Here is a 12,170-nt window from a genome sequence, read left to right as displayed (position 1 = left end):
GGTGGGGTGGCCAGCTGGCCAGAAGGCCACCCCTTGCCTCCACCCCAACGGCCAGTCGGGGAGCCCCGGTCGGGACGGGGGATGGGCCTCTCCCCTCCCAGCAGCCGCTGCATGGGCTGGGAGGTCTGGGGGTCCCTCAGAGAGGGATCTGGGGTGCAGAGGGCACTTTTGCCGTAAGGACCGGGGACCCTCCCCGCAACCCTGAAAGACCGCCTCCTTCCATATGAACCTACCTGGTAGTTAAGGGGGCCCTTTTGAAAGAGCCGTCCCTTAAGAAGGTAAGAGGGACGCCTTGTAGGCAAAGGGCCTTCTCGGCAGCTGCCCCCAGACTATGAAATGCCCTCCTGACTGAGATTCTTCGTCTGGCGCCGATGCTGATGACATTTCGGCGCCAGGTCAAAACCTTCCTATTCCAGAAGGCTTTTAATTGGAATAATATCAGCTGTGGGTCCGATGGCAATTTTTAGAGTATATATTTTAATTGCATTTTAATTGTTTTGACTTTTTATTGTATTTTAAATGTTTTCAGCCGCCCAGAGACCTTTGGGTAGTGTGGGCGGCATATAAATCAAATAAATAAACAAATAAACTCCCCAGCTGGAAATCCCCCCCCCCCCCGGAAGCTGGACCTTGAGGAGCCAATCCCCGCAGGAAGCTGAGCCTCCCTTCTTGGGGGAAAGCAGGCTGGGGGGGGGGGGAGGCAGGTGGGCAGGCAGCAGGACGGAGGCCGGGGGGGGGAGAGGGAGGCGGCGGCTTCTGCTCAGGGTCCTTGTGGGAGGAAACATGGCCTCTATCCACCCACATCCAGCAGCCGATCTGGACAATGGCCAAAGTGTGCCCTGGCAGAAAAAGAGGTGTGTGTGTGTGTGTCTGGGGGGGGAGGTACTCCATGGTGCTCTGGAGAATGATTAGGAGGCCGGGCACCGGCCATGTGGAAGAGCTGGCCCTAACCCTGAAACTGCTCAGCTGCCGAGGCCTCCTCTGCCCCCCAATCACAAGGTCTCTGGCCGGTCCTGGACGCCAAGAGAGGCCGAGCGCTCCCCGATCCTCACACTCCTTCCTGACCCCTGGCCTGCCCGCCTGGGCCGGGCCTCCCCATGCCACCCATGCCCAGCAACAGCAGCCGCTCCCGACTCAGGCACCACCAGAAGAGGAGAGAAGCCTCTACCCAAGGAAGGAAGAGGGACTGGGGCGAGGGGGGGGGGGAAGGGATTGGGGAGGGAGGGGGCACTAGCTGAGTGGTACAGACCTCTTCCTCCTCAATGCGAGCGGGCTCAATCAGCAGATTATTGGCTTGATCAAACGACACCCCCTGTTAGGACAGGAAGCAGCAGAGGCATGCAGATTAGTGGGGAAGAGCGGGCCGCCACCAAGATAGGCAGAGGGGAGGGAGGGAGGGAGGGCAAGCAAGCCCCCCCCCAGCACCAGGGAGCCCTGCACCAGAGAGAGAGAGAGAGAGAGAGAGAGAGAGAGAAAGGGGGTGGGGGGCCCGGGCAGCAGTGGAGGGGAAAGACGGAGGAGCCTAACCAGGGTGGGGCAAGAGTCGATAAAAGTCCTCCACTCTGCCCTCCCTCTAGCCCGGAAGGGCAGCCACTCCACCTCAAACCGCAGACAGAATTGGCCCTTTCCTATCAAGAAAGGTCGTGTTGCTGGGGGGTGGGGGTGGGAGGAGGTGGTCAAAAGGCCCTCTTGCACTCCTGGGGGACTCCTCTGGGGACTGCAGGCCAGCACAATGCCCAGGAGGGGCCCAGCTCATGCCCTGACTGACCGCCCTCCATCAGGCACAAGACACAGCACCCACAGTCCCTGAAAAGGCAAAGCAGCCCCTTCTAGGAGGCAACCTCTATTGCAGGGGGAAGCGGGGTGGGTAGGCGGGTCCTGCTGCTGCGTGCTGGCAAGCCTGCTCTAAGGCTGGAAAAGGCTCCTTGCCATCCTCCCCATCGCCACGGGCTCCCCCCCCCCGGATCGGATTCCAAGGCAGAGTGCCCACAGGAGAGAGCCTGCAGGGGGGCACCGGTGGGAGAGCCACGCCAAAGGAAGTCCATGGGCAGGCGGGGGTGGCGGCGGCCGAGAGACACATACTCTTGGCAGGCCCCATGAAGAACAACAGAGCAGGTGCTCCTCCACGTGATGTTTGAACTCATGGGCCTTTGCCACTAACAAAGAGGGAGGAAGAAAGGCCGGGAAGAGAGAGAGAGAGAGAGGCGGAAATAAGGAAAGCAGGAAAAGAGAAGGAAGGAAGGAAGGAAGGGGCTGGTGATGGACAGAAGGAAGGAAGGAGCGAGTGAGCGAACAGATGATGAAAGGGAGGGAGCGATGGGCAGGGCAGACCCAGCAGAAGGGCACATGGGAGGCCTCCCCTCCCCTCCCCTCTCTTCTCCCTCTCCCTCTGCCTGTCTCCCAGCCCACTAAGGACACCTGCATGGCCAGCCAAAAGAGAGGTCAGCATCTGATGTGAGAAAGCAGCCCCGCAGGTCAGCCCAAGAAGACAAACCAAGAATGGAAGCAGCCACCGGGGAGGAGGACTCCCAGGAAAAACCAGGAGGGAAGCAGCTATAGCCGCTGCCAGAGCAGCAATTCCAGGGGAAGAAGAAGGAGGGCCTGGTCGTTCGGTGGCCTCAACTCAGGGGAGAGGCAGACTCCCCTTTCCTTGGCCACCCCACCCCACGCTTAACCCTAACCCTCTACCTTGACAGAAGGCGGAGCAGTGGCCCCCCCGGGCTTGGCCTCCTCTTCTTCTTCCTCCTCCTCTTCGTTCCAGGCTGGCTGCTCAGTCTCCTCCTCCTCCTCCTCCTCTTCCTCAGCCACAGCCACGGCCTCTTCTTCCTCCTCCTCCGGCTCCTTAGGACCCCCGTTCGCACTGAAGCCCTGCAAGAGGGCCACCACCGCTTCGGGGCGGGGCAGCTGAGCGATCCGGAAGTGCTTCTTGTAATGAGGAGTGTCCTTGCGGATCAGCCGTTGCTTTCCCACTGGAAACAGGTACTCTTCTCCGTCCTCCCTCTCTTCTTCTTCCTCACTGCGGACCAGGGTGTCTTCGGCAAAATGCACTGTGGGCTGCAAAGGGAATACGCCCCCACCCGAAAGACAGGACTCCTGAGATGCTGCGTCTAGCTGAGCCAGCCAGTTCGGTAGCCCTTACGAGAGCCTCATCCTGCTGGCTGCAGGACCCGGCAGCTCGGAGCCTTCCTCCTCCTCCTCCTCCTCCTCCTCTCCTGCATGGGCACCCTTTCTCTCCAGAAGTGCAACGTCTAGAGACCACTGCTCAACTTCCTACCCTCCCCCCCCCCACCTCACCCACATGGACAAAGGCTGTTCTGGTCCCGGGCCCTGGCCTGATCAGCCCCACTTCTCTTCCATGAGCTTGCCCAGTTAATCCTCCTACAGCGTCCCCGGATGTGCACTCTGGACCTTCCATAAGCTTAGATGCTGGGAGAGATTCCGTGGTCAGAAACACTCAAAAGAGAGACAGAGAGAGGAGTTTCTCGAAAGGGAGATCTCCGAGGCACATCCACAACCCCTTCCCTGTAAGTCTCCAGAGCACCAACACTACCACCCAGGATGGCCACCGGCAAAGTTTCTGGGCAAGCTGAGACTTAAGAATCAGCACCAAGACGAAAGGGAGGAAAGGCAAGGACCGTGGAATGCTCCAGAAGACCTGTAGGGAAAAGAGGAGGAGGAGGGCCCATGCTGAGGATGAGCCTGCACCTGCCAGAGAAGCCGCCAGAACAGGTGTTTTGGAGATGCTCGATGCAAGAGGAAGACCAAGGAAGAGGGGAAGGGGTCGGCTTCACCCAGGAGGTAGAGAGGTGCCCGCAGGGGACAGAGGGAAGGCAGAATCCTAGAGGACAAGACACCATGCACCGAGGATGGGAAGAGCAGAGTGGGGGGCAAAGAGGTGGCATGAGAAACCCCCACTCCAGGTCAGAGGAACAGGAGTCATGGATACTAAAAGTTGCAGGTGTCCCCTCCGGGCCGCCATCTACCTGAACATTTCATCCAGAAAAAGACCGGAGACAGGCAGAAGAATGACTAGGGAAATCTCTGGACCAGATCATTCAAGAATCAGTCTGAGAGTGTGCTGGAAAGAACACACTGCCCACAAAGACCCATGGTGGGCTTCTCACAGCCCAGCCCAACCCATCTCGTCCTGTTTTTTGGGAGATCAGCAGCGGACGGAGTGCGCTTTGCCTTTAGTGAGACCTTCCAGAACATTCCCTGGGATATTCTTGTGGCCCATCTGATAAAACCTGGGCAGGGTTTCTAACTGGCTGGAAGATTAGGTCAGAGGGCTCAGCTGTGGTCCTCTGACACCCCAGAGAGAAACAAGTGGGGGGGGCTGGGAGCCACAGGGTACTGCCCTGGCTCTGGTGTCATTCAACATCGTTGTAAATGACTTGCATGGAAGATGAGAAAGTCACTTCACTCCACTTGTGGATCCATTCTGGGCCCTTTCAGACCTCAGGGAATCCACTGTCCCCCTCTCTATCCACAAGCTCTCCAGCTACTCTTGCTGAGTGGGGAAGGATGTTCTCCCTTCATTGCAAATAAAAGAGCGACTTACAGTAATTACAAATAAAACTTTTCCCTACAGTAGATTTTATTTATTTGAACCCTTTTATCCCACTTTTCTCTTGCTGAACCACCGAGGTATAACCACAGCAACACTCTGCAATCAAAAGCAGTTTCTGACAAGGCTATGTTGCCCAGCCACTGGTGTTGGACAAGTGAAACCATGTGCTGCCCCGCATCCTTCCAGGCCAGGGGCTCTGCTGAAGTAGCTGCTCCCGTTTTAGCTGATATTCTATATAATCAAGTCACCTGTGCCTCATGGTGACCCTGTGGATATGATTATTCTTCTTTAGTCGTTAGGTCATGTCCGACTCTTCGTGACTCCATAGAACAGAGCGCACCAGGCCCTCCTGTCTTCTACTGCCTCCCGGAGTTGGGTCAAACTCATGTTGGTCGCTTCGATGACACTGTCCAGCCATCTCATCCTCGGTCGTCCCCTTCTCCTCCTGCCTTCACACTTTCCCAACATCAGGGTCTTTTCCAAGGAGTCTTCTCTTCTCAGGAGATGGCCAAAGTACTGGAGCCTCAGCTTCAGGATCTGTCCTTCCAGGGAGCACTCAGGGTTGATTTCCTTCAGAATGGATAGGTTTGTTCTCCTTGCAGTCCAGGGGACTTTCAAGAGTCTCCTCCAGCACCACAATTCAAAAGCATCAATTCTTCGGCAGTCAGCCTTCTTCATGGTCCAGCTCTCACTTCCATACATCGCTACTGGAAAAACCATAGTTTTCACTATGCAGACCTTTGTCAGCAAGGTGAGGTCTCTGCTTTTTAAGAGGCTGTCTAAGTTTGTCATCACTTTCCTCCAAAGAAGCAGCCATCTTTTAATTTCGTAGCTGCTGTCACCACCTGCAGTGATCATGGAGCCCCAGAAAGTAGTATCTGTCACTGCCTCCATATCTTCCCCTTCTATTTGCCAGGAGGTTATTTGACCAGTGCCCATGATCTTAGTTTTTTTGATGCTGAGCTTCAGACCATTTTTGGGCTCTCCTCTTTCACCCTCATTAAGAGGCTCTTTAATTCCTCCTCACTTTCTGCCATCAGAGTGGTATCATCTGCATATCTGAGGTTGTTGATATTTCTTCCAGCAATTATGATTCCGGCTTGGGATTCCTCCAGTCCAGCCTTTCGGATGATGTACAGTGGACCCTTGACTTACAGACGGCTTGACTTACAGACTTTTTGAGTTACAGACTTCTCTGGCCGCAAAATTTAGGTTTGACTTGCAGACTGAGATTTGACTTACAGACCAGAAAAAAACCAAAATGGAAAAAAAATGTTACGGGATTAATTGGTTTTCAATGCACTGTAGGTCAATGGAGACTTGACTTACAGACTTTTTGACTTGAGAACCGCCTTCCAATATGGATTAAGTTCTCAAGTCAAGACCCCACTGTATTCTGCATATAAGTTAAAGGAGCAGGGGGACAATATATAGCCTTATTGGACTTCTTTCCCAATTTTGAACCAATCAGTTGTTCCATATTTATTTATTTATTTGTTTATTTGTTTGATTTATATCCCGCCCATCTGGTATATTCTACCACTCTGAGTGGCGATGCAGTTCTAACGGTTGCTTTCTGCCCCACATATAGATTTCTCAGGCGGTAGATAAGGTGGTCAGGCACTCCCATTTCTTTAAGAACTTGCCATAGTTTGCTGTGGTCCACACAGTCAAAGGCTTTTGCATAGTCAATGAAGCAGAAGTGGATGTTCTTCTGGAACTCTCTGGCTTTCTCCATAGTCCAGCATGTTAGCAATTTGGTCCCTAGTTCCTCTGCCCCTTCAAAATTCAGCTTGTACTTCTGGCAGTTCTCGGTCCACATATTGCTAAAGCCTACCTTGTAGGATTTTGAGCATAACTTTGCTAGCATGTGAAATGAGTGCAATTGTACAGCAATTGGAGCCTTCTTTGGCACTGCCCTTCTTTGGGATTGGAATGAAGACTGATCTTTTCCAACATTCTGGCCACTGTTGAGTTTCCAAACTTGCTGGCATATTTAGTGTAACACCTTAACAGCGTCATCTTTTAAGATTTTGAATAGTTCCAGTGGAATGTCATCACCTCCACTGGCCTTGTTTTATACGGCCCACTTTACTTCACTCCCCAGTATGTCTGGCTCAAGGTCAGCAACCACACTATCTGGGTTGTCCGGGATATCCAGATCTTTCTGGTGTAATTCCTCAGTGTGTTCTTGCCACCTCTTCTTGATGTCTTCTGCTTCTGGGAGGTCCCTACCATTTTTGTCCTTTATCATGTCCATTCTTTGCACAAAATGTTCCTTTAATAGCTCCAATTTTCTTGAACAGATCTCTGTTTTTTCCCTTTCTATCATTTTCCTCTATTTCTTTGCACTGTCCATTTAAGAAGGCCCTCTTGTCTCTCCTTGCTGTTCTTTGGAAGTCTGCATTCAATTTTCTGTACCTTTCCCTATCTCCTTTGCATTTTGTTTCCCTTCTCTTCTCTGCTATTTCTAAGGCCTCGTTGGACAGCCACTTTGTTTTCCTGCATTTCCTTTTCTTTGGGATGGTTTTCAACCACTTGGCTGTTGCCAGATGGTTTTGAACAATGTCTTCCACTGGCCCAGGCAGCCTGGGGGTGGTGGAGGATGATGTGGCCACTAGATTGGAGAAGGATGCTGTAAAAGCTTTAAGATATTGGCAGTTATGTTTTGTTGTTTAGTCGTTAAGTCACGTCTGACTCTTTGTGACCCCATGGACCAGAGCACGCCAGGCCCTCCTGTCTTCCACTGCCTCCCGGAGTTTGGTCAAATTCATGTTGGTAGCTTTGATGACACTATCCAACCATCTTGTCCCCTTCTCTTCTTGCCCTCACACTTTCCCAACAACAGGGGCCCTGTGAATAAGTGACCTCCAAAAGGTCCTGTCCTCCACAGCTCTGCTCAGTTCTTGCAAACTCAATCCATCTCGTATTGGGTCTTCCTCTTTTCCTGCTGCCCTCAACTTTTCCCAAAATGATTGTTTCTTCCAACAAGTCTTGTGCTCTCATCATATGCCTAAAGTAGGATGGCCTCAGTTTCATCATTTTTGCTTCCAGAGATAGTTCAAGCTTGATTTGATTTACGACCCACTTCTTCATATTTCTGGAAGTCCAGGGCAGTAGCAACTCCCTGCCCCAGTGCTATATCAATTCTTTTCCCGTCAGCTTTCTTCGCTGTCCAGCTTTCAAGAAGACAAGAATGTGTGTGATCCTGACCTTGGTCTCCACCGACATACCCTTAGACTTGATGATTTTTTCTACTTCCTTTATCGAAGCCTTTCCAAGTCTCTGTCTTTCTTCTGATTTCTTATCTGCTGTCCTCATTTAGATTGATTATTAGTTCAAGGTACTGTACACAAAATCTTCCACTGTTTTCAGATTTGCAGATCTTCTGTAGTCACAATTTTTGCCTTCTTAACACTCAAGTGAGGTTCTGCTTGGCAATTTCTTCTTCATCAACAATCGTTTCAAGTCATTGCTGCTTTCTGCCAGCATGTTTTCATCTGCGTATCTTAGTCATATTTCTTCCACCAGTTTTCATTCCTCCATCATCTGAATCTAGTTTGGCTTTCTATGGTATATGTCCACCATGCAGATTGAACAGATGTGGGGATAAATGCACCTTTGTCTGACACTTTTGCCTGTTGGATACCCTTCTGTCTCTCCGTATTCTGTCCTAACGGTAGCTTTAAGAGCCAACTTAAGACCTGGGTCTTCAGACAGGCCTTCCCTACCTAACTTATTTCTCCATCCTCTAGTGTATTATTGTTATTTTATTTTATTTTAATATTGTTGTACTACTCTAACCCAGAGCAGACTTCAATCTAAATGGGTGGGATATGAATTAAATAAATAAATAAATAAATAAACAGCTTCTTGTCTACCATACAAGTCACACATCAGGATAATGCCAAGCTTGCCCATTTCTTTAAGAACAACCCCTAGATTCTTATAATCCACACAGCCAGAAGCTTTGCTAGTCTCTTAGTTTGAGGGTCACCACTGTAGGGGCATGATCCTCCACCATCATCAACTTCCACTACTGCTTCAGCGCTCCAGAAATGTCTCCACCCCATGCTGCCTGGAACTCTCTATTCTCTTCTGCTCATGGGGCCGTTCTTCCTGATGAGGGCAGATGCCTCTCAGTCCGGGATGCTTCACCTGCGAACATCTTGCCTTGGGTGGCTCTGTCAGGAGTCGGCGCATCCTGACAGAATTGCTCTTGCCTTCTCTCACACTCAAACTCTCTCACCACGCTCAGGTGGGCATGCAAGAGAGGGTGGATTTCTTCACCCTTCCCTATCATGACAACCATCATCCCTCGTCCTTGCCTACAACCTTAACTACTACTACTACTACTACTACTACTACTACTACTACTACTACTACTACTACTACTACTACCAGGTGAAAGAGACCCTCTGGATCATCGAGTCCATCCCCTGTCAAGGGGCCCAGTGGGCAATCCAACTCCCAACCTCTGGCTCTGCCGCCAGAGACCTCAACCCCTGAGCAATCTGGCCGTTCTCACAAAGGACGGTGTTGGTGTGAGAGCCCCATTTTCTTGGGTCCTCTTTGGTTCTGCCAACTTCAGTCCTATTAAGTGACTTCCAACTAACCCAGTTTTCCACATGGTGGTGGTGGAGAGGCTTTTAAGGGCTGGTTAGTTACTTCCTCCCACATTAAAGTCCTGGCGTTCTGTGCTGTTCCTTCAAGATTCACCGATGAGAAGAGCAGGACAGGAGCCCAAGAGGGCGCCCGCGTGGGACATGGATGCTTTGAGTTTTTCACTCAGAGCATCCACTGCCTCTCTCCTTGTCTCGGTGACACTCTTGGAACTGAAGGGAGGGTTTTGCCAGGTGACTTCCTTCGGCAGGCTGCGTCCTCTTGGGAAGTAGGGAAGTCACAGCCATTGGAAGCACAGACTCCTGAACCTGGCCTGAGGGCCACCATCTCACGTGGCTATCGTGGTAGCCTTAAGAGCCGCCCCAATCTCATGAACGACTGACCTCTGGACGCGCCTGGGAACCTTTTCCACCCGACATGGAAGCAGGAAAACCATGCTCTCTCTCTCTCTCTCTGTTAAGCTATCTGTGAGGACTCCAGGGGGCTGCATGGATGGCTGTCAAGCAGCTTTGGCTCAGATAGATTAGGAACCTACGTTGAGCGAGGCCGCTCACTGTTCAGGAAGAGCCTGCGACAACTTGCAATGCTGAGGCCGATCTAATTAACAGAGATCATCCTGAGACAGAGTAACAGGGACTCTGCCTCCTCACGTAACCCTCCGAGCGGCCCTGCCGTGTCTTTTCTTGTGCGTCCTCTGGGAGGCGAGGAGGGGCTCGGCCGGAGGGCTTTGCTTTGGAAAGGCCTCCCTCGCCAGGCAGCCCTGAGGCAGACACTCTCCCTCCCTCCCTCCCTCCCTCAGGGGAGAACTGGGACAGGAGGGGAGCGCTCCACAAGCGACCCTCTCCCCCCACAACCAGACTTTGGCAACCCACAAGAGAAACCAGACAAAGTGGGACGCTTCCCCTCCTTCTTCTCCCTTCTGGCTTCTCCTAGGACCGGTCCTGGGCCTCCAAGGGATGTCTGGATCAAATGAGTTTGGGCTCCAGTGTTTACTCGTTAGCTTTTAAACCAAATCTGCTGGCCTACGGGAGGAACAGCTGGTTACGCCGCAGCGTTATTCATCATCATCATCCTCATATCATCCTCCTCCTCCTCCTCCTCTTAAAACTGCAGAGTTGGAAGGGTCTGTATGGAGCACGGGGTCCAGCCCGTCGAGGAGGCCCCGTGGGAGGAATCAAACCCCCAGCCTCCAGCCCCGCAGCCAGAGGGTTCCGACCGGGCAGTTCCTCGGAGGACCGGGGCCTGCGAAGAATGGGGCCCAGGCCTTCCTGGGTTTGCCGGGGCTCCGTCCCCTCGAGGGGCCCTGCCGTGAGGCAATGCGCTTGTGACGCCTCCGGCCCAGAGGGAGGCAGCTCTCACCGGGAGAGGCGCCCAGACGGTGGCCGCTGAGGTTTCGTGGGTTTTTTGACTCTACCCTTCTCTCTGCCAAACTTTGGACAGAGCCTTCCCTTCCTGCTGCACGTGCAGGCAAAGGCGGCCACGGGTGGGGGCGGGGAGCCCCAGGGTTTCAGGTCAGTTCTAATACCTTTTAAAAGTTCAGGCCGATCGCAATAGCTTTCCAACCCTTCCAACGTCGGGTGAGCCCCAGCTGAGGATGGAGAGACAGAGGGCAGAAGAACACGCTCTCCATCGATCTCTGCCACCCTCCTCTTTGCCCTGGAAAGGGGGAAGGAGCCAGGAGGCCCCAGAAGAACGAGAGGCCGGCCATTGGAGGGAGGAAAGGCAGGAAGGGAAGAAAGAACAGGCAGGAAAAGCAGAGAAGGAAGGGGGAGCCGGAGGGGGGGGGGAACCCTTGGACAGATGGACGGACAGGCGGGGAAGGGAAGGATTTGAGCTATTTGAAACAACCAGAGGAGGGAAATAAAGGGCAGGAGAAGAAGTTCAACCGGGGGGGGGGGGAGACAGAATGAGTAGAAGGGGTAGAGAGGGAGAAGCAGCTGGAGGAGTGGAAGCAAGCAAGAAGAAGTGAATATTGCCTGAGGGCCAGCCAGGCGTGGGTCTGCGTGGAAAACCCCTGGACCCATAAGTGGGAAAGACGAATAAACCCCCAGGGAAGAACCAGAAAGGAGTTGTGGGAGCAATCCTTCCACTCAGAAAGCCTTCCAGGGTGGGGTGGGGGGGCAAGAAAGCAGAGGGTGGAGCAGGAAAATAAGAGGAGAGCGAGCATGGATAGAGAGAGAAAAATCAAATCAATAAGAAGGAGAGAGAGAGAGAGCGTTGAGAGGAGGCAGCACATAAGACCAGCCTTTAGACGAGAGAGGCATCGCCCACAAGATGGTGGGGAACAGCGTCCAGGGAGAGGGAAGGATAGGGAGGCCACCCACGGCTCCTTCTCGGCACAAACGCTGACGGACGGGGACAGAATTCTGTGGCTCAGCATCCCTTCCTCCCTGATCACCACCCGTCGTCGGATCCAGGAGAAAAGCAGATCCAGTGACAAGACTCTGGCTCCAGGAGAGGGGCCCCTGCCTGCCTTACTCACCCCTTCCAGCAGGAGGGCCCCTTTCTGGTGCCCCAGATGGCGGGCATTTTGGATTCTCACTTTGTGGGTCTCACAAGAGAAGCATTTCGAAAAGGAAGTTTTTCCTTTCTTTTCTTCTCCTTTTTTTTTTTTGGCTGAGGAAAAGCAGCATGGAAGCAACCCAGAAGGAAGAAGAGGACGGCGACCTTTCTTCACCAGAGGGCACCTGGGGCCCACAGGACTGACCGGAAAACACTCGCCTAGCAGACTGAGTGGGAAGAACCTCCTCCTCCTCCTCCTCCATCATGCCAGGGAAAGTGAGGACATCACACACAGGGTGTGACCACCCACCCACCCACTTCTTGTCCCACGTACAGATTTCTCAGGAGATAGATAAGGGGGTCAGGCACTCCCATTTCTTTAAGGACTTGCCATGGTTTGCTGTGGTCCACACAGGTGCCCGACTGATGCCACACACAGCCATGGGAACAGGGGCTGCAACTGGCCTGGGCGGGC

At 53.0% G+C, this 12,170-nt stretch overlaps 1 protein-coding gene across 1 annotated transcript in view; it reads right to left on the bottom strand.

The window, feature by feature from the left end:
• The window catches only part of SCRIB (scribble planar cell polarity protein), a 53,487-nt gene that overhangs the window by 24,373 nt on the left and 16,944 nt on the right, over nucleotides 1–12,170 (bottom strand). Inside the window, 2 exon segments of the mRNA XM_078392106.1 lie at nucleotides 1,250–1,312; nucleotides 2,689–3,054. Of these exon segments, the coding sequence (XP_078248232.1) occupies nucleotides 1,250–1,312; nucleotides 2,689–3,054 (429 nt within the window).

This window comes from Pogona vitticeps, chromosome 4 (assembly GCF_051106095.1).
Source record: "Pogona vitticeps strain Pit_001003342236 chromosome 4, PviZW2.1, whole genome shotgun sequence".
Classification (NCBI taxonomy): Eukaryota; Metazoa; Chordata; class Lepidosauria; order Squamata; family Agamidae; genus Pogona; species Pogona vitticeps.
Note: the sequence above shows the minus strand (reverse complement) of the source record. Positions and strands in the feature narration are given on the sequence as shown.